The sequence below is a fragment of the Vidua chalybeata genome, chromosome 5 (assembly GCF_026979565.1).
Source record: "Vidua chalybeata isolate OUT-0048 chromosome 5, bVidCha1 merged haplotype, whole genome shotgun sequence".
In the NCBI taxonomy this organism is placed as follows: domain Eukaryota; kingdom Metazoa; phylum Chordata; class Aves; order Passeriformes; family Viduidae; genus Vidua; species Vidua chalybeata.
The window spans coordinates 9,183,123-9,205,677 of record NC_071534.1 but is presented as its reverse complement, the minus strand read 5'-3'; the positions used below and the strand labels follow the sequence as shown (position 1 = coordinate 9,205,677).

Sequence of the window (22,555 nt, the reverse complement as noted above, 5' to 3'; positions counted from 1 at the left end):
CTATGCAAAGTGCAAGGCATGAAGAACTGTACTGAGAATGTGGATGCATGTGAATACCACTGTGTATCTATGTGTATGGTATATGTATGCATGTATATATCTATATATATGTATGTATGTGTGTATATATACACACACACACATACATTATTTTACTAATGGCGTTCTGTGTTTATTGGCCAGTTATTTGCAAAAATAATCTTTAAATTATGAAGGTGTTTATGTTGGGGTTAGAAGTCACATAATTCTTAATTCTGTGCTTCACCTATTTATCTGCTCTGGGGTTGTTAACTGTGTTAATAGTCACCTCAGAGGGACACTTCAGGACCAGCCCAGGGCAGGCAGTGATATTGTGCCCATCATTTGAAGCCCTAAAGAAAATATTTCCAATACTTCTAAATGATACATTTAAGACTTTTTTGGGCCTTCCAGGACATCTGCTCTCCAAAGCTGGTCACAGTAGACCATGCAGCATATTTCAAACCTTTTTCTGTCACCTCCTTAATGCTGGGACACAGAGCTGCTTGCACTGTCTGTGCCCATGGAAGTTTTCTTGCCTTCTTTAGAGGTAAGTGTAGCTTTTAATATTGGTGCCAGTGAATTGCTCTCCATGAAGAAAATAAAACAGAAAATGGAAAAGTGCAAGAAGAAATATTTGAATCAGCAATGAGGTAGAACAACACTGATTATTGTGCTTATTTTACATATGTGTGTGTGATTATGGGTTTATTAGTGCACTCTTGAAATATATTGTAGAATAGCAATATTTACAATACTGCTCTTTTGTTCATCTTTTGTTGCAGAGGTTACTTTTTTGCAAAGGCCTGACTTTTTTCAACTAGTTTGTATTGCCTGTCAAGAATTTTCATGCTGACTCTCGGAAACCTGCTGCAGAGTCTTTCCTGTTTACTATTCAGTGCTGTTTTCATCTTCCTTTAGCAGGTAAGCACATGTTTCTTCAATACTGATTCCAACTGGAAAATGTTCCCAAATTCAGACACCTGGAGAGTTCCATTTTGTTGGACTCCATAGGGTTAACATCTCTCCTCCAAAATTTCTGCCACAGGAAAATACCTGAATAATAGTGCAGTACTTTGGAGTCTTTAGCATCAGTGCATGTCAGTCTGCATCCATCTAGCTTTAATGCAACTCAAAAAATGCTGTGCATGATCTTTCAGTTGGGAATCTATTTAGAGCTGAATCAGAATTGTGAGCGAGCAATATAGAAAATTGCTTGAATTGTTGCTGCCTGAGAGGAGCCTCTAAATAACTTTATGTCCTTGAGGAAAAAAGCCCTGAAGAGGAGAGCCAGAGTGGGTGATGGAAAAGCTGGGGTGTCACCCCCCAGAGTGCCCTCAAGCTGAACAAGAGCATTCAGCTACTGATCACCAAGATCACAGTCAGTGTTGCAGAAATAGATTTAGCTGCCCTGGCTGGCTGTGCACTAAAGAAACAAGGGATTCTCAAATGATCCATATATAATTTTTATTTATATATATATATATATATATATGTGTGTGTGTGTGTGTGTGTATATACATATACACATATATGTATATATATATATACACACATATGTATATATATATGGGTGTGGCAAGAAGGGACACTGAACAGCTGAGCTGTAGCAATGTCTTACACAGCTGCAGCTTTTCTGCAGGGGGGTCCTGGCCAAACCCTTAATATTCATTGTTAGAATTGGATTTGTGTTTGAGATTCAAGGTTTTTAGGAAGAAAAAGATTTTTAATGATTTCTTGAAATCACTTTTGTTAAATGCTAGTCATCAAAGGAGAGTGTGTGTGGTGGTGTGCAAGTGCATTTATGTGAAAAGAAAGTAAATGTGCTTACTCCGTCTTTGATGTTGTTCTGTTTTCCTTTTAACATTATCATCGCACATAGGAACTCTTGGTTTTTTTGAAACAACTTAGAAATTTTCCCAGAAAACAGTTGTCCGTTTCCTCCTGCAAAAGGATTTTCTTTCTGAACGTATACAGATTTATTTACTTTATCACTAAACTGCAGAATCTAACCTCTGCCATGGCTTCGGGTTTTTTACTTTTTTTTTAAGGAATGAAGTCTTTTCTAAAGGGTGTTTTTTAAGGAATGAGGTCTTTCCTAAAGGGTTGGCTCTTGAAAACTTGTATTTCCATTTCCGTGGTAGTAATGCATGCTGTTTTCCCAATCTGTATGACATGGGAACTCCTGTTCTGTGGGACTTTATTGCAGTGATAGCTGCGTTTTCCTACAGTGTTACTTGGTCTCATCCCAGGCTGCAGGAGTAAATGGTCCCCTATAAACTGCAGTTTGCCAGAGCCTTGCTTGGCTCTAATCATAGTCACAGTGTTGTGTTGGAAGGGACCTTGAGGATCATCTTGTTCCAATCTCCCTGCCATGGGCAGGAACACCTTCCACTAGAGCAGGTTGCTCCAAGCCATGTCCAGCCTGGCCTTGAACACTTCCAGGGATGTGTGCAAGGCTGAAACCTAGAGCAGAGTTTATCTTGTGCTATAAACTGGGCACAGATGTTTCAAACTAAGGGGAAAATGAGCCCACTCATTTTTACTTGCGCTGCACTTCTTGTCCCTTAGGATTTTGAGGGTGCTGTTTAGGTACTGCCATTCTGGATTCCCTGGCACGTGAGTTAAGGATGTCAGTAGCAGAGAGGGGATATTGTACAATGGGAACTTAACAGTCCCAAGTCATGAGGAGTATGGGCATCGCTTTTCTCTTCGTAAGTGATTCATCTGGAAACGGTGAGGGAAGAATTACTCAGGCAGGAAATCCCTGCTATCTCTGCCTGCATTATTTCAAGCATACCCAGAAAATTTCTGCTTCTGAACTTTACAACCCTCCCTAAAACAAATACCCACATCTGCTCTTAGCTAAATTAACAGTCCACCAACTAATCTGCTACTAAACATGAGTTCTGTCAGCTGCAACTCCAAATACTCCTAGGAGGATTCAGCCACTGCCAGCAGAACTAAAAGCTGCTTTCATGCTTCACTGGAATATTTTAAACATTCACTGTGTACAACCCATCTTTGGTTTTTTCAGTGTTAAACTTTTTGTTCTTGGTATTCTAAATAACTCAGAATAAATAGAGACACATGTAAGCCCTGTTCTTAGTGCAGCATTTGCAAACTATCCTATTATAAACTGTTCATAGATTGCCATGTAATCTGTAACCTTACTGTGATGCACAGTCAGATCAGAGTTCCCACCATGCGAGGAGACATGATTAAACATTTTGCCTTGAGCAATTTACCAGCACCTTGACAGAGTGTTTGCTGACTGGAAATATCAACATCTTATGAAAAATCACTGCCTTCCCACTGCAAACCCAGTATTTTATAACCACTTGTTTTTTTTTTTTATTTGCAAAAATATATTACTTGGCTGGCGATATAGTAAACTTTAAGCAATGCTTGCAGTTTTATTGTATACAAATTTTATTTTCCAACGTATTTTTATAGCCATAAGTATTACTTGCTCTTCATTGTGGTATGGTATAATCTAAAGATCTTAGGAGTATGGCTGTACTGTAACAGGGGCCATAGAAAACAGGTATTGAGGGCTTCAGGCCCCCATTAGTTTACATCTGCAGGCCACAGCCTTTGTAAATGTTTGTACATAGGCAGTATATGTACACAGGTTTGTACATTACTTTCTGGTTGTGTCCTGTGTTATTTCATGGACACGTCACAGGTTTCAAATCCAGCATATGCAGAAGCCCTGGCATGTCAGGGCCAATCAGGAATGGCAAAGTGACACATTTGCTGTCCTCATGAGGAGACAGAAGTCAGTAGGAGAGTGCTGAGATAATAAAGGAGGTTAGAAGGGTTTACTGTGTCACAGCAGAGAAATTATTATAGTAATTAGGATTATGGGAAATTCCTGGCAAAACTGTGACTCTTTGTTTGCTCCCTTTTTCACCTCCAAATACAAAGAAGAGAATCTGGCACTATTTTCCTTTATTGTTCCATTGTTGTTCACTGCTGGAGGGTGTAACTGTAAGCTGAAGTCTCCCTAAAATTTCATTTGATTCCCTAGCCAGAAGATGTTCTTAGACAGTCTTTCTGTTGAGGCTGTCTCATGAAAGCCTTTGTCCTTTCCCTCTCAATCTCTCAATGCCTCTCAGCAGCAGATTCTTCAAGAAATACTAATTTAATATCTCCCAACTTGAAATACCAGCTGAGCTTGTACCAGTGATAGCTCTTGAAGATGTCTTCATCCAGCGTCAGAGCATGTTCTTGAGGTAATTAAACATTTGTTAATTGGATGTCAGATTATTTGCGCTTGTATTATGATCAATCAGGCAAAAAAATCTTGGGGATGACACTCATGTCATCTAATTTTAAGTGTGTACAGCTTGGAATACCATGTCCATACCTGAACTACTCACATTATAATACCTTTACAGCCAGTGGAGAGAACAGGCACATACCCAGCGTGACCTTCTCACCAGGCTGAAATATCCTTTAAAGGATGCATTGCACCCTGAATGTGCCCAGTTTTCTCCAGCAATTACAGAATGAGATCTGAATTTTCCTGTACATTTTCTAGTAGCTAGAGCTGAATGAGCTTTAAAAAAAATGGAAGACCAAACTGGAACGACAGAACTTTCTCTCATGAGTGTCTTAAATGTACCTTCCGGTTCTGACCTCCCAGGCCACTGCACTGCTGTTGCTGTGGTCATGAGTGTCTTGTCTCTCTTCATAGCTCTTATGGAGAATTTAATCAAAAGGAAGAAAGTAATTCAAATGCTGTTTCCAGTTTTCATCCTTTTACTTATTTGCCATCTCACGAATACAGGCAGTAGTAGAGTGTAGGTACAAGGAAAATATTCTATCTATATATCTATCTGTTAATACTATGTGAAATAATTCTACCATATAACAGCTTAAGTCTTACTTTTATTACATTGAATTTTGCAGTAATAAAGGTAAAAGTAGTACCTTTCATTCCTCTTCCATTTTCTCCAGGAGGACAGGTCACATCACTGAGGTCTGAATAATCCTCCAAAAGTTAAATGATGAGGATTACATTCCACCTGTGTGATAACTCAGATGTTGATACCATGTTGTGTCCTATTGAAGACTGAGACTGACTAATGAGCTCCAGTGACAGTGAAAAGTTCTTCCAAATCGTGCTGTGGAGTCTAAAAATTTCATCACTCTGCCCTTTGAGATAAATTATTTCCCAGAGCATCCTAAGGAAACACTCAGAATGTGATACATACTTGAGAGGTCGTAGTACTGGACTTATTGACCTGGTGAAATGAAGATTTAAAGGTACAAGTGTAAAATAATCTGTGCAAATAAGGCTTTTTATACTCTAGCTTTTTCCACTGCCCAATATGTCAGTCTGAAGGGACAGTCTCAGCATGAGAAAGTGTGAAGGATGTGTGTGTGAAGGATGGAAAAAAGTCCCCATTTTTAAGTTCCTATGAAAGTTCCATCACACTGAGTGCTGCAGAGTCCAAGTGCACAGATAGATGTTGCAATTTTGGATTGTCTTTTCAATCTCTCTGGCAATTTTTTCCATTCAGAAAGATATCCTTGTGAGACAAAGGGAGAATGATGAATTTTCTGAAAGAATCCATTTGTATTGAACACTAGGCTTTTGTTGATTCTTGCAGGACTACAGGATTTGTTCCAAAGACCTATATAGTACCATGCAAATAACAGCAGTGTAATACCACCAGAGTCAAAGATTCCCTAGGTTTGCAGAGCTGGCTCATGCATTGCTCAGGTCTGAAGTAACTCTCCTGCCTTGGGCACAGCAGGGGACAGTAATCTCAAGACACAGTTCATGTTTCTAGCCATGCTCAGAGAGAACATTGCACAAGCAATATCGTGGCTTTGAGAGAAAGACAGGATATTGTAACTAACAGCTGCCCACCAGTGCAGTTCATTAGAAACTCAGTGAGTTGCTCAGTGGGTTTTTTATCTTGGTGACCTTCCAAGGCAATCAGAGCCTTCTTGGAAGACCTTGAATCAGAAATATTTAGATGTAAGAAAAATAGCACTGTGCAGCACATGCTTCTGATCTCTCAGGGTTCACAGATTTGGAAGGCATGGTACCATGTATAACTGTAGAAGACAGCACTGAGATACTGTAGCTGCTGCATTAAGGTCATGGTGTTCTGGGAGCCAATTAAAATTATGCAAGATGGCAATTTAGGAAAGAATTGACATAGAGCTCAGGAAGGCAAAAAATCATGTGTATTATGAGCTCAGTTAGTTTGTAAGATTAATTTTCCACTATCTCATGATCTTGTAATAAAAGCACAAAGTATTTTAAATGTTTTATTTACTTATTGATCAGAACTCTCGAGCCCTTGCTTTCTAAATCAAAATTTAAGATTTGACTCCCGTTTAAATGTAAAGTTGTGAGCTTGTCTTGGAGTATTCACTGGTTACAATGGGTTGTTAATTCACTGAGTGGGCAACAGTAATACCTGAAACAGGTACATTTGGCACTCAGAACCCCATCTCCTTTCCTGGGAGCATGTGAGTGGAAGGTGGTAATGCCACAGGTCATGTCATCCAGAACATTGGTTCTCACTTCCTCCAGCAGAACCACTGCATTTTTTTTGGACCACTGTCTTTAATTCCCAGAACCTTTACAGAGATAACTAGGAGTAATACTACATGCCAGGAGAATTGATTTATCATGGAAAGCTTGATATTTTTAAAGGGGGTGTAAAGGGCCTATTCCTGTCCTAATTTTCTCCTAGTGCCTTTATCCTGAAGAACAAGACAAAAAGATTTAGCTGTCTCCTCTATTTCAAGAACTGCTTGTATTGCTATGCTCTGTAAAACCAAAAACTGCTGACAAAGAGGGTGGGATTTCATGGATGCTTTCAGCAGGTATTGCTCAATTCACAACCTGTGTTAGATTATGCTGGGGAATGGGGTCTGTATCTGAGTTCAGGACCCTATTTTGCTGGCTGAAGAACTGAGTGAATCCCCAGAGTGAAAAGGGTAAAGAAGAGCTCACAGTCCAAACAGGTGAACTGAAGCCTTGATGCCCTGAGAGCCAGCTGAAGAGTGGTTTGCAAATATTGTGTTAGTACCAACTATTTTCCTTTCCCTTTATATTTAAAAACTGCCTGAGAAAGCATTAGCTAGCCAAGAGAGACAAAAAACTAAGAGGGAGTACAGAAGCAAAGGGTGAATGAGAAGCAGGAAGGAAGCAAGGTGGGGAGCTCAGTGTACAGGTAATAGATGTCATCCATCGGCAGACTGTGAAAAGAAGCTAAAATTGGATGGTTGCTGCAGTCTGGATGGTTCTTTGCTCAGATGCAGGCCTCTCTGCTGAGAAAGTCTCCTAGGCACACTCAGGCTGCTCTGCCTCACACTGAAAAACTTCTGGAAGGGAAGGTCCAGGAAATGGGCCCTGCTTGTCTGCAGGTTGCCATGGCATGGATGGCCATGTTTGGTAGAAGCCATTGTATCTCTGAGGCAGGCAGTGGAGCTGCAGCAGCCGTGGGCTGCCTGAAGGTCAGGTCTGAAGCTTTCCAGGGTGGACTATTAACTGCAGAAGTAGCAACAGGGACAGAGCATCCCTTTCTAGCCCTAGTCAAAGGGCTCTTCTTCGGTGTCACCTTGTGATTGCTTAGGGAGGATATACTGTCATGAGCATTTCTCTGTCACAACCTAAAAGGCAGATACCGTGTGTGAATCCCACATGGAGGTGAAGGGGCAGAAAGCCTAACTCTGTCCAGAGGGAGGCAGCTGTGGTCATGCAGACATGGTTGGTCACAGGATGCCGAAGTACAGGAGGTGTTCCAAAGGTTGGGAAGATGTCCAAGTAAGGCTAAGTCCTCACTTACAAATCAGTGCTTGGCTGTGGTGAGGGCAGAAATAAGATAAAGGACTAGCAAAACCAAGGGTGTCCTAGGACTAACCTCAATAAACAAAAAGGCATCCTTAAGAATGCCTTTTATCTCCAGAGGTTGCAGAGAGTCAGTGGGATGGAGGAGGAAGGATGTAAATAGACCCTGTTTGGTTTCATACTTTCTTTACTCTCTTTATTCTTTGTTTTCTGATGATAAAGGAGCTTTATGTAGATACTATAGCAAAGGAATTGATGAGTCATAAGGTTACAACTTCATTTCTTCCTGGCTCTTTTTATTTTTTCCTGATGATTGCATCTCCTTCCTTTCTGCCTCGGCCCTTGTCTGCTGGCGTGGCAGGATGTGCTGTGCCTTTAAGAAGGCTGTGCTGCTCTGTCAGAAGACTAATTCCTGAGCTTTGGCATGTGTCAAGGCATGCCCTAAGTTTTGTGGTGTAGTTTATGAAAAACTAAAATGCATTTTTCTAGGGAGATTTTTAACTCCCTTCTGCCACAGAGACACTTTACCATTCTCTTCTTTGGTTGCAAAGTGTACACCACTCAGCATCACTATAGGAAGTTCTGCTCTCTTCTCCAAAAGGGATAGGAAGATGAAGTGAAGTAGTGGGCTGCTTTTTTCTTTTCCAATTTAAATTTTTATTTATTGAGTTGTTTTGTTTCATGGCAAAGCTCTGAATGGTGGATAAAGCTGAGATGGCAAGTTCTCTTACTGTTTATATCTTCCCACTGGTACCAATACCACTGCAGTGCTCACCTGTTGTTGCAGTAGCAGAGTGGTGTAGTCTAAAATATGCTGACCCATAGCAGTCACAGGTTTATTATGAATTTCATATATTGTGAATTTCCTAATGTTTCCCATTGAGAACATTACTTTTTGCTTCTTTTTCCCTCTTGTCATGCTCAAAAAGAAACTTGTAAGTAGACAGTACAATTAAACTGTAAAAAATAACATTAGTAAATAAAATGTATGGTTCTTTCTTTTTCTTCTATTTTTTTTAGCAAATCTCATTCTTTTGAAGCCAAGTGTATGCTTGGGGATGACTGCCTGGATTTTGTTTTCTAATGTTTTCTAGGCACAGCAGTACAGTCTTTAAACCACAGGTCCCAGTTGGAATGTTGCAGATGTAACTGACGTATCAGGAGGTAACGGTGGAGTAACCCTTGTGATTTTAAAAGCAGTGTTTAATAGTAGGTCCTGGATCTGTATGTTAACATGGTTTTCTAGTAAAAGCATAAATCCTCTTCAACTTCCAGCCTGTATTTATCTACCTATATATTGTCTTAGGCCTTGAGATAGAAGTAAGTTCAGGTAAGCAGAAATTCCCCTATGGCTCTGGCACTCTGGTGGCTCTGGGACTTGCTGTGCAGTCACTCGCAGGATGTGGGCCCCACAGATCAAAGAATTCTTTCTAGTAGAGACAGGCCTGTTTTTACAAGGAGAAATGTTGGAGGGGAAGAGAAGGAGCTAGGGCTGGCAGTGCCTTCCTCACTGAGGTGGTTGTGTGGCTCAGATTAAACTACTTAACCTTTGAGCTGCAGGTTTTGTGTGAGCTAAATAGTGGTATTAATACCATGTACAGCATGCTGGGTTTAAATGAATTAACCTACCAGTACTTTACAGACTCAGCTCTGTGATTGTGCTGAGTACAGTTGTTCTATTTAAGAAGCTTGTAGTGGTCCTTACTGAGCCTTTGGGAGGTCTCCCCCCAGTCCCCAGTCTCCCCTCCTCCCAGGAAGTCCAGCAGCGCTCTCATCCCTCTCCATGGCCAGTGGCGAGCAGTCTGTGCTGCGGAGCTGCTCTGGAAGTAGTGCTCTGTTGTATTGAGAGCTCTTCCCCAGGGGCTGCAGAGGCACAGCTCAGCACAAGCCCTTCCCCTGCTGTGCCCCCTGGCTGCCCGGGCCCCAGAAATCCCCAGCTACCTATTCCCTGCAGGATCCACTCGTTCCTCTGCTGGAATGGGAAACAGAGGTCCAGGATCTCCTGATGTCTCTGCCACCTGCTTATGGGGTGGCCTGGGCAAGTCACACCACCTCTCTCTTTACTCATAATGCTGAAGTGCAGATTTTATCTTCTCCCTTCATACCCAAGAGCTGCTTAGGTCAAGTTAATGAATGACATGAAGTCAAGCATGTCTGTGGACTCACAGCATGGTATAATCTGCAATTATGGGTGGAGGTAGCCCTTGTTGAAAATTATTTATTTTATAATAAAATAAATTTTTCATTTTATCATTTATTTATTTTATCATAAATCAACATTTGGTCAGGTGTAATCATAAAAAGGAGAAAGGAGTGTAAAGAAAGCCTGTCCTCTGTTAAAAAATTACAGGAGATTGAAATGCTGGCTCACCTGTGTTTTGGTGCATGCATTGACTCTGAGTCTAGTACTGGTTACTGAGATTGATGGGGTGGCATATAAACAGAATGACTTCTACAGGTGTAGTATTTCACCATACAGATGGAATCAAAGAATTAAAAAATCCAAGGATCTAATCCAGTATAATAACATTTTGCAAAACCTATCAAATTCACAGCAAGTGAGAAACAGAAAAGCAACTGAGCTAGGTGGAAAATGAAATTAGAGGGAATTACATTGCCCCTTGTTTGTCTTACTATTGTTTCAATTAACAGGGCAGACAAACATTTTATCTGAGCCCTTAGCAGAAGCTTAGGCCGAGTTGTGTTCCCCTGCTCTCCCCAGCCATATTGTCCACAGAAATGGAGTGCCCTTCATCATATTTGGATAAAGCAGTGTTCTGCTGGAGCTGTGTTTGCTCCCTCGTGTGTATGCTGTAGAAGACATCTCATCCCTTAAAATATGGATATATATATATAGAGAGTTGTATTTATTTTCCTTTTGCTGCCATATACATAATAGATTGCTGTTTGTTTGAAGGATTTAAACATCTGGAAGAGACTGGGGATAATAATGTCTTTGTCCATAGGTTAGATAGGGCTGCAGGTCCCTTCCAAAGTGAAATGTTATATGCCATCTACTGTGATGCTGGTTTGTATACTTTCGAATTTTGGTGTGGGAAGGGCAATTAATACAATGCTAATTCAAGCAGCTGGAAAAAACAACTATGGCTAAAACTGGCACAAGGTAAAAATAGATTTATTTCTCTAAGTAGTTCTACAATTGGTTCCCATGGAGCTAACACCAAATACAAATTTTGGAAGTAAATATTTATATGAAATAATCTTATCTGACCTCTGTTGAATAGTGAGAGGAATTGGTGTTTTACTAAAACATGTCAGTATATGATGCACATGGAGCAGAGCTCTCTGTGAGAAATTGAGTTTTCCTGTAATGTAAGCTTTGTCATGTTATTTGGACACCAGCAAATCTGGTTATAGCCTGAATCTAGACAATGGGCTATCACAGATGAAAAGAGTAAGTAGAAAACAGGAAGGGGAAAAAAAAAAAAAAAGAAAGGATAGGTTCTTCTATTGCAGCCCCTGTGCACTGAGTGTGAGGTTACTCTGCAAGGAGCCTTTGTGGCTTTTACCAGAGTATTTGCAGATCAGTGCCGTAGTGACGACAGAAGAGCCGTTCTTACGTTCTGGCTCAGTCTGTTACAAACTATCCCAGAAAATTGGCCAGGCACTCCTAGATTTAAAACAGAACTGCAAGTGAGTGACAGCGAGCTAAGCATGGGGTGGAGTCTTGCAGCAGTATATCCTTCAGCTCCACCGCTGCAGTCAGAGAGACATTTTTCCTTTGAAGATAAGACACTTTTTGTAGAAACTTTGTATGCCCCAAGTTGTGCAGCTGTTGCTGCAATTTAAAAATAAAACAAAACCAATAAAAGGCAGAGAAAGGCAAAGCATCTGGCTCTTCTGTGCGCCACCAAAAATTCCTCCAAATGCTAAACCCCAGACCATCGCTTTCATTCCACAGTTATATTGCTTGTGAGTCCTTTGTGTGAGGCTTTGAGCCAGAGCAGCCTCTGAGGGTGTGGATGTATGAGTGAGAGCACGAGTATTCAGTGTCGTAACGTGGCAGGGCACAGGCGTTATGAAACTTCACAATAAAGTCTCAGTGCGTCAGTGCTGGTTACTTAGGTTTGGTGTTCTGTTTTTTTTTTTTTTTTCCCTGTCTGTTGCCCTCCAGTTTTGTTTCCAGTGCAGGAAGAGGGGGGAGAGGTTGGGAAATGCTGCAAGACACACCCCCCCGCCCCCCAGGCTGCTGAAGGAGCCAAGCAGTTCCTATGACAGGTGGAGCACCGCAGTGCTGAGCGAGATTCCTGGGACATGGTGCCTGGGGCCACGGGGAAGGGAAGCCTTCGCACTTGGGGCAGCTGTGGTTACAAGGGACCCCTTCAATGTGCTGTAGCAGCAGCCAGAAGTTTGACTTATTTTTTGAAAGGACTGGAGAAATTATTAACCACAGTTGATGACGTCAGAGTTGATCTGATTAAAGGTTTGTTTTCTTGCTGGCAGAGGTGTGCTCCGTAGAGACTGGTTCTCTCTTCTTTTTTTTTTAAGTTTCTTTTTTGAACAGCAGACGGAGGGAACTGCTCGCACTGCTGCTGCTGCCGCTGCTCCAGCTGCGTGTGTATGTGTGTAAACAGGATGGTGTATCTGTAGCTGCCACACGCAAACACACATTTGACCATGAGGACTCTTCGCAGGTTGAAGTTCATGAGTTCGCCCAGCCTCAGTGATCTGGGCAAGAGAGAGCAGGCAGCCTTGGATGAGCGGGGGACCCAGCAGCACCGGGCCTGCTCCAACGCTACCTGGAACAGGTAAGGTCACACGCTCTGCTGGCTCCTGGCAGTCTGCCCGTGCTCCTGCAGTGGGATTGACGTGCAAGTGGCTGCTCCGTGGGCTGCAGGCTGGGCTGGCTCCCACCTCGGCAGGCTCACAGGCTGCCTTGGTACACGCGCTGGAGCTCCCACTCATAAACACAGGAGTGCCTTTTTTCCCCATGCTCTTAATCTTTCTCTGAAGGCTCATAACAAAGAGGCGTCCCTGCCTTCCCTTCAGCCTTTGTGACAGACAACAACTTGTTTCATAGGGTCTAGCTACAAATATATCTTTGTGTCTATCTAGATATTCTCATTCAAAGTTTATTTGGCTTAGATTATTTCTTTTTAAATTACATGTGCACAGCTATTAAAATGCATAATTTTATCTGCATATCTATGTTGCTGGTAGTTGATATAGTTATGACAAAGTCTACTAAGTTTACTCATGTTAGTACAAATAGATGTGTGCCATGTGTGTATGTACACATGAAAGCACCTGCACTTTGGACAGGGAAAGTAAGTCCTGATTGTTTACTTCATTGTATTTATACATTTTAATTCTATGGCTGTTTTACAAGAAAACCTATGCAAACATTATGTTGTGAATGTATCAATTAGCTCAGCTATTCAGAAAGCATCTTACTGTCCATTTTGGTGACAATCTTAAAAGATGAATCTAAGTTTCTAAATCATTAGGAATTAAATTCTTAGGTAATTTTTGAAAATGAAATGTCACCTCCTGGATCACAGCTTGGAAAGTGTGATCTGTAGTATTTTATAATTGTATGGTGGTACAACTGTAGGAAGAAAACCAGTGAACTACACACACCTTTGCTAAAATTCTGAGAAAAATAAAATATATAAAATGTCATATCTTCTGTCCTTCTCACTACTTGATTTGTGGTTTCATGTCTGTATTAAGAATTAGTTGTTGAATGCCAACAATGTGCTAAACTCTGAAACTGTGCTGATCACAGAAGAGACTGAGTTTCTTCTCAAATATCATGCTTGTTTGTATGACCCTGAGTTGTACCTGATGTGTGGATGGATGGTGGTGGTAGTTCAAGGATAGATTGGGCCATCTTGAGTTGTGCCAGCTGGGACTTTATTTGGCCAGTAGCCCTAAGGGAAGCAGTGAGGAGTAAGACTCCTGGGAGGGGATCAAGGTGGTGGAATGAGTCCCCAGAGCCTTTCTGTGATGGTGTGCTGACAGCTTTTGTTGGCACAAGTTAGTTTTTCCAGGTTTTGCATGTGGGGAGGGAGCTATGGAGGCCGATGTGAATGGAGAGCAGGTCAGGCACCTGGCTTGCTGGGAGGCAGAGAGTTCCAGGCTTGGGGCTGCTGATATTCAAACTAGAGGATTTTCCTAGTTGAGATGAGTTTGTTAGCAAGCAGGAGTTTGTAACTTTTCATTTCAACAGGACAGGTACAGCTCTGGCCAAAAGTGCTCGGAGCTCAATGAGCTGGACATCTGCACGTTTCATCCAACCAGTTACACAACTGTCCCATTGCCTGTTCCTTGACTAGGTGTCCGTGAGTCATCCTGTCACTTCTTTGCATGAACTCAGACCTAACCATGCTTTCCACCCCTGGGCTGGCTTTTCCCAGTGTGGGGGTTGCCAGGCTGTCCTGTTGATGGCATGCTCCCCTGAAATGCCTGGGAGCACTAGTGGGGTTGTCCTGCGGGTGCAGGTCAAGTGGGCATCGTGTGCCTGTGTTCACAGCTGCCCAGAGCTGTGGCAGGTACTGCAGATCTGACTTGGATACACTGCATGGGCAAAGAGAAGATCTTTGATTTCTTATTATACAGGGCAAGGCTTTCTTCAGAGTGAAAGAGTGAGGGGAGTTCTTCTTTCAGGCTCAGAAAGACTTGTATCATCTGCTGCTTTTAAGAAAGTCAGATATTCTACAGGCTGTAAAACTGGGTCTTTATCCTGAGGAAGATCAGGTCTTAAATGATACTGAATTAGATAGATTAAGAAATTACCTATTGTACCTTCTGCCTATAAACCAGTGCATGCCCATCCTGACATATATAGCAGGGTCTAGTCCTGAGGGAGTCTGCGTTCCTCTCTCCTGGGGACACTAATGTTCCTGGACATCTAAAGTTTGACTCACCAGAAATCTGGTCTGGCTTTTTAAAATTTTGGGCCATGGAATTTCTTTTATTTTTCTGCTGCAAAATTGAAACAACCCAACATAGGACAGTTTGCATACTTTGGTTTACAGGAATATTTTTCCTTCCAAATTAAATGATTGTTTGTGTTGTTTCATTCTGTGTAAGCATAAGAGCTTGCTGATCAAGGAAGTCAAGATGCACCAGCAGAGTTCTCCCCTCTCACCAAGGCTGGCTGTTCTATATTTAAATGTCTGCTGTTTTCTTGCCTAATGTTAGCAGCTGTGCCTGGGTGTGGCATGTGTGTATCTGCTTTTCAAAGAAGCTTTGAATGAAGTTTGTGAGAACTGAAGTGGGGAGAGTTGAAGCGCAACACGCAGCAGGTTCGGCCGCGCACAAATAGGACGATCCCATGCTGAAAGGCAGATCTTTGAGGCAGAGCAAGGATGCTGCCCCTGGCCATGCCAGGGACTGAAAAGCTGAAGTGCTGCTAGTGGGGTCTTTTGCAGGACAGCAGCTCTGTCACTGTGGGCATTTCGGAGGAGGGGGTGATGCATGGCTGCCCTTCTTCACTTGTTCTGTGTGTGGGCACCGTGGTCCGGTGATGTCCCCTCCGCCACCTCTGCCCCCTTCACACCAGTCTCAGCTCAGGCTGAATTCTCATACCTGAGAATTCTTTCTGTGTTTAGACACCAGGGGAGGGCAACCTGAAGGAGCCAAATTCAGCCTGCTGGGGGAATGTAGCACTGTGGTAGCAAGGAAGTAACTTCCTCCCTGGGGACTTCCCTTCACGTCTAAACTAAAATGCAGTGAAACTTCTCAACACTGTGACATCAAAGGGAATTTGGTGCCAAGCTGCTGCCTGGTATTAGGCAAATGAGATGTTATATCATGGCTTTTTCAGAGCTTGCTTTCCCATGGACCCCAGATCTGTGCAGCAAAACACTGACAGTGCAGTTAACTAGCAACCAATGCAACACAGCAGAACAATATACTTCATTACAGCTCACAGAATTTCCATTGGATTAAAATAGTTTAGATTTTTTCACTAGCACTGTATTCAGTTCTTGTTCTCCCCCCAAGCCCCCATTTCTGCTTCAGGCAAAAAATGAGGGCTGAATGCTGACTAAACCAATTGGACTGAAGAACCCAGGGGTTTTAATCTTGAGCTCACACACCAGGGGGCTCACTCAGGCCAAATAAAATCCATGGCAGGGTTTTCATTTTGACTGAGCTAGCACAGACTGCCTAATCAGGAGCTGATACTGAGTTGTGCTCTGGGAAAGCCTCTAGTCAAAGGCTCTTAGACCCTCTTTGATGTAAGAAAATATGGAAAATTCACAGAGACATGAAGGTGTAGGAGATAGCAAAGAAAAGGTGAAGAAAACAGGTAAGTTGCTTGTGACATTAGTGAGATCAGCAGTAAATCCAAGGAGACATACCGTATCTGAAAGGATTTTATGGTCTGGGCTAATTTTTTAGAGGGTTGTAGGAAGCACAACTTGCTATAAAATAACTTTTACAGCCATTAAAACCATATTTCGTCTCCTAATTTAAGATTCATGTTTTTTCAGATCACAGGAAGACTTTCCTAGTGGAGAAAATATTCCAGATCAGCATATTTTTCTCTTTCTTCCATTATTAAGTTTTTATTTAGAAGAATTTTTAAATATTTCTGCCTATCTGAGGATCACCTTTTTTTTTCCTGACCCTTTATTTGAAGCCCTCTGTGGAGTGTTCGGCACTCTGTATGCTTGGGGGGCAGACAGAATTTCACTGTAGGCTCAGAGGCAGAAAAGGGCTAGTGAAGGAGACTTCCCACTAGCCCAACCACCACTGCTCTCCATGGAGGACTTTCCAGCCACAGCTACATTAACAGAAGGAGATGGTAGGAGTAGGGAATTGCTGCTCCCTGTAGCCCTCCAGAATAACTTCCTTGAATGCAGGAAACCAGTCGTCTTCGTCCTATAGTCTGTAGAGATATTGACTCTTAGTAACACCTCTGGGAAGTCCTCTCACCTGTCTCTCTCAATTTCTTGATGTGTAAGACCAGTGTTTATAGTTGGTGATGTTAGTGAACCAATGCCTCCAAACTCTTTGAAGGGGGAGCTTTCCAGAGCAGCTTATTTTCACTTGTATGACTAAGTGCTTAATTGCAGGCTATGCCTCTTTGCAGGTTGCCTTACTTTGGGTAGAAGTTCCAGGAACAGAAGTAAACTAGTATCTGCAGGCTTATGTTGGAAGGGTCAAGGCCTCATGGAAAGCTGGTGGAATCTCAGCTGGACTGAAGCTGTGCTGAAAATGGGCTCTTCCCAATTGGATTAAGCTAATTCAGAAAAATCATGTTTTACTCTGGAGCAAGGGTGTCTTCAAGAAGGTTTTGATGCAAGTATATCAGGTTAATTATTGTTAATTAGCTGTTCATGTAACTGTGCAGAAGAAATTTGCCCTAACTAATTTAGTCCCTTTTGAAAGTGAAAATACTGTCTTTAACTGCCTGGTAGTCAGAGAGTGTGACTATTCACACAGCATTGTTTTTTATTCTGGACCTCACCTGGAGCTCTGGGACGGGCAGAATTTGCAAACGCTACATAAAAATCACAGCAATGTTTTCACCTATGCTGTTTGCACACAAAGGCAGTGGCTGCTTTAGAGAACTGAAATTATCTGTGTGATGCTTATGGGATATTGACACTGGCCAGTCCTGCTGCCAGGAAATGCCAAGCTGGGAGGGCCATGGCCATGGTTGAAACACACAGAAGATCAGGACTTAAAAGACTTGCAAGTACAGCTTTGGAGTTGTTCCTCATCTCTGTGGCCAAAGTGATTCTGACAGAGAAACTGTTTTAATCACAGAAGTTTTTCCTTCTTGGCTTCCAGATGTCAGTAAAAGAACAGTTATGGGTGGTAGGGGAGGGAGCCAGCCTCCCACCCCAGTGGTGTCTGGATGGACAAATAGCAGCTCAGGAGAAATGTATGTTTTGGTGGTAATGAGCTCTGTAGGCAGTAGCCTATAACAGATTGATACTATGCAAAAATCAGAATAATCCACCCCACCATGCCCACCTTGACCCTGCCCCTGTTGGGCTGGTTGGGGATGCCATCAGCAAGCATCCAGCTCTGTGCTCCAGGGATTTACACCTTCCAGTTCCCTTCAGGGTGAAGCTAATGGTGGGGAAAGTCTGTGCCGTGTGTGCTGGAGCTGCCATTCACCACGTTTTGGTCAGCTGGAGCCATCTCATCCTCTGGAGGTTCAGTCAAATGAGGAATGAGTTGTCTTTTGAAAGAGATGAAGTTTCTTAGGCTGCTGAGTTGATTTTTGTGGCTGTGAGTGCTGCCTTGGTTGCTGGTAATTTTCTTTGGCAATCTGTAGCTACTGTGTGATGGATAAGTACAATGGCTACTAATGGGATAGATAGATAGATAGATAGATAGATAGATAGATAGATAGATGGCTCATTGCTGGAGCCAGCTGACATTTTGTTGTCATTGTCTAAAAGCAACCCCCAAAAAACCTGGTCTCTTCAGTTCTCACAGCCTGATTTCCCCTTCTCCAGCGAGCCTGCTCTGTGGAGTTTTTTGGGCTCTATCGGACTCTTTTTTGTTTCCTGCAGTACCATGTTCCTGTGCACACACTTACACACAAAGCAAATACAGAGGAGGTGTTCACAGTAATATTAGTGCATGAGGGCACCCATTATTAACTCTCATGTTATAGAAGAGTTACAGAAGGGAGTTTACAAGGCATTTTCAGTCCAGGTTGACTATTGCAATATAAGTTTAATTATGTACATCACTGACTTAAGCCTGGTTGCAGGCACAGGTAAAGTGATCCACCCACCTCAAGCATCTTTCAGGACTTCTGTGTGTAAGCAACAGCTCAGATTTTCTTTACACCAAATGTTGAACCATTCTGACCAATTCTTTTTAAGCACTTGTTATAGATACCCATTGTTATAGATACCCATTGATTTAATGAAGGTCTGGGTTTGTTTTTTTCATTAGCTTAAGGTAACGAAGAATATTTAAGCAAACTTTTCATTATCCTTACACCAACTGAGGCCATCAACAGCATCCCATGTAACCTGCAGGCAGGGGCTATATCCTGCACCCTCTATACAAGCACTGCTGCCTGTGATGGGAAGGAAAGGCAGGTGGTCAGCTTAATGAGGCTAAGATTTGTTTTCCAGACAAGGATATTATCCCTCACTACAAGGGAGATCCCAGGCAGATTAAAAGTTCACTGCTAGGATGTTTTATGTAGATGCTGTTCTATTATACAGACAACAAGTTAAATGCTCACAACCTGTCCCCTTTAATTCTGGTTAAAAAAGCTTTCTCTCTCTTATTTCTTTGAGGAATAATAATGAACCTGTTAAGCTGGAGAGAGCAGACCTCCTCCCTCATTTAGAAAGAGGTGCCAGAGGGAAAGAGAGAGAGCACATTGCCTTTTAGGAGAGATATTTAGTCATTCTTCTCTGCAGAAGTCTGGCAGGGATCATTGCAAAGTTCCTTTCTGAATCAGAAGAACATGTAAAGACTGCTTGTTTTATTCACTACATTGATCTTATTTCCCATATTACTCATAATATTAAAATTCTCAAGTCACTTCACTCTATACCAAAGGCATTTATCTGCTGATTTTCAGGTAATCATAAATGGAGTGTGTCTGTATGAGCCAGCCAAAATAGTCTGGGTTAGATTGTGAATGTATGTCTGTGCTTGTGGGTGGAGGGGGTGAAGAGGGACTGCTGTGGCAGCAGTCGTGTGTAAGGCCTCGGAAGCATCTTCAAAGGAACAAAAGAGAGAAGAGGATAATGGTTCTTATTTCTGTCTGCATCTGTATTTCTCTACAGCAAGTCAGACCCTTCATCTGCCACTTTTAGTTTCCTTTTTCCTTAGATGAAGGTGGCTGAGCTTTTCTGATAGTGCATCTCTTTGCTATTGTGTGCCTGCATTTTGAATCTCTCAGTGAACAGTGTGGAGTTCGCCTTCCAACCAGTCCTCTGTTCCCAGCCAGCATTGAAAGGAGCTGTCTTATCACGGGCCTGGGAAAGTTTAACGTGGACACTGGCATTCCCAAGGCAATCTCTGCTGCTGCCTGGCATAGTTCCTGCAATGACATCCCTTGCAGTGGGAGCAGCCCTGTGCAGCTGGATCTGGCCCTGAGTCAGGCCACAGCTGACCAAGTCTTCAGCACCTTAAGGGAGCCTATAAGAAAGAAGGAGAGAGACATTTTAGAAGGACATGTGGTGTTAGGAAAAGGGGGAATGTCTTCAAACTGACAGAGAGTAGGTTTAGATTGGATATTAGGAAGGAATTCCTCCCTGTGAGGATGGTGAGGCCCTGGCATGGGGTCCCCAGAGAAGTTGTGGCTGCCCCATCCCTGGAAGCATTCAGAGCCAGGTTGGATGGGACTTGGAGCAACCTGCTCTAATGGAAGGTGTTCCTGCCTATGGCAGGGGGTGGGACAGGATGATCTTTATGTCCTTTCCAACCCAGGACATCCTGTGATTCTATGATAAGCTCTTCCTCCACCATCAGGAATCCCCTGGAGACCTTATACCAGATACCGACCACCTTTAGCTCTTCTTCACAAGGCACAGCAACCCCACACCCTCATACGTACAGGATGGGCAGACCTGGTCCTTGTCCTGCTTTCCAGAGATCTAAAGATGATTGCTGCTGCCTTGCACAGACTCCAGTGCAATGGAAGCTGTTAATTGTCTCTGTACTGAGCCATAGAGATAAAAACTATACTTTCAAATGCTTCAAATATACTTAATATGTGAGTGTATTAAAAGCTATAGTTGGCATACTTGAACTACTTAAAAATACTGGCCTAAGTTTTTGAAATTACTGATTTCAGATGTGCAGCTGTTGAAGTCACTGAGCTGGAAAATCAAAAGGAACTGATTTTCAAAGATGTTATCTATTTCCTAGGCAGTAATTTCCTTTTAGGCATCTGGGATGGGTGGAGCACCAGAAGTCATCTATGACTTTTAAAAGGTCCTGAAGTGTCTAGACAGAAATGCTAGGATAATTGTGGAGGTGATACCCTTCTCGAATCTTGCTGGGCACTAATGACTCTTCATGTCCTCTTTCAGTATCCACAATGGAGTGATAGCAGTATTCCAGCGTAAGGGTCTCCCAGACCATGAGCTTTACAACCTCAATGAAGGAGTCAGGTAAGAGACTCGGCCGCAGGGTGTTCTCAGCCAGGTGCTCAGTTCTGTTTGCCAGCCCTCACACTTCACAGCTTCTGCGGAGCATTACGGTTTTTCTCCCAGTGGCACTTGTGACCAGCACAGTCCGTTTAGCCTCAGTAATCTCTGCTGCTGCTGCGTGTCAACACCTCACTGTGGGAGACAGCTGATCCCTCCTTCTGCAGGAGGAATTCAGCCCTGAGCAGTAGGGCTTATTTCAGAGTCCCTCCCTCTTGATGTGCTGGTTTAAAACTAAGGAAGGGAAAACCTGGACCTCTGTAGTGATGCAGCCCTATTGCACAGCAGTGATAATGCCATTTCCAGAGGTGCCACTCTCAAGTGCTTCCCTTGCATCCATGGAGGAGGTAAAGCCTGCAAGCACTCAGTGAGACATGGCAAGGAAAGATGTCCTGCCTGGTGGTCCCTTAGATCTACTGCTCCTTCCACACAGCATGAACCTATGTGAAGTGACAAAGCTGTCCTGTTAAACACCATGGCCTGGGTAACACTGTATATGTTTCCAACTCCTTTCCCATATTCTGATGATGCTGTCTGCAACAGACTAACTTTAGGCCAGTGAGATGTATGATGGGAACTTTCTTCCCTTTAAAAAAAAGTGAAAATCCCACCATTTGAGTTATTTAAGTTAACAGTTGAAAAGAAAACTTAGCAAGATATTTAGCTGATATTTAGATTTACTACACTTCACATTTTACTACTTTTTCAGCACTTATTATTACTTACCAAACCCTCTCACTGGCAAGGGCAAGGTAGCAGATTTCCTTATAGAAATTTGTCCAATGCTTTATAAAATAAATGGTGGAAAAGAATCTGCACTTAAAAAAGACAGACACCTTATTACATTCCCTAGCTGTCTTCAGATATGATCTTTGGTTATTCTCTTTCCCTTACTGCTTATTGCTACTCTGTCTGGGCACTGGAGTCAGACTCTCCAGTATATTCCCCAGAATACGTAGATATTCTGGGTTTATCTGTCCCTGTCTGATTCCCAGTCTGGGATAGTTGACCCAGTCTGGTTCCTTTAATTGTGAAAATATATTCAGAAAAGTCCAGGCAGGTGATATTGAGCCTGTGTTTGCTCTTCTTGAAGTTAAAATAAACTTACTCTTCAGTTATTTCTTACATTGCAGGTGAGAAAATGGCATACAAAGAATAGCTTTTCTAGGATGTCTGTCAGTTAGCATGATCCATCAATCATGTTGAGTTACTTACTGGAATAATGGTTAATCAGTGTTATTATTATAAGTGCCTTTAGGATTATTCAGCTTCATCTGAATGACAAAAAAGGTACTTCTGGACTGAGATTTCTTGGCCCAATGCATTTCCCTTAATATATTCATCTGCTCATGAGGGACAGAAGAGAAGAAATTTGCTGCAGATGTATCAGACAAATATAATCTGGTATGAAGCAACAATTAGATAGAAATGTGCCCAAATTTTGCTTTGATTTACTTGGCTATAAACCTTGCACCATGATGATGCTTGGTAACGTAGTTGAGGTGAATTCATTGCAGCATCTCATGTGGCTGAGCATGCAAGCTGACTAGAATACACTGATTTTAATTTTTTTTCCATTTTATGGAGGGCTTTGCAGCCACTT

The 22,555-nt window shown here is 42.4% G+C and overlaps 1 protein-coding gene across 8 annotated transcripts in view; it reads left to right on the top strand.

Annotated features, from left to right (window-relative positions):
* PRR5 (proline rich 5) overlaps positions 1-22,555 on the top strand; it is an 81,245-nt gene that overhangs the window by 21,307 nt on the left and 37,383 nt on the right. For 4 of the 8 annotated variants that reach the window (XM_053943993.1, XM_053943996.1, XM_053943994.1 and 1 more), the window contains 3 exons: positions 804-942; positions 12,496-12,609; positions 20,836-20,916. In XM_053943993.1, coding sequence (XP_053799968.1) covers positions 12,506-12,609; positions 20,836-20,916 — 185 coding nt within the window. In that variant the 5' untranslated portion in view covers positions 804-942; positions 12,496-12,505. Of the gene's footprint in view, positions 1-803; positions 943-12,330; positions 12,610-20,835; positions 20,917-22,555 lie in introns of those variants that run through there. The other 4 variants (XM_053943998.1, XM_053943992.1, XM_053943997.1 and 1 more) reach the window with 3 other exon arrangements.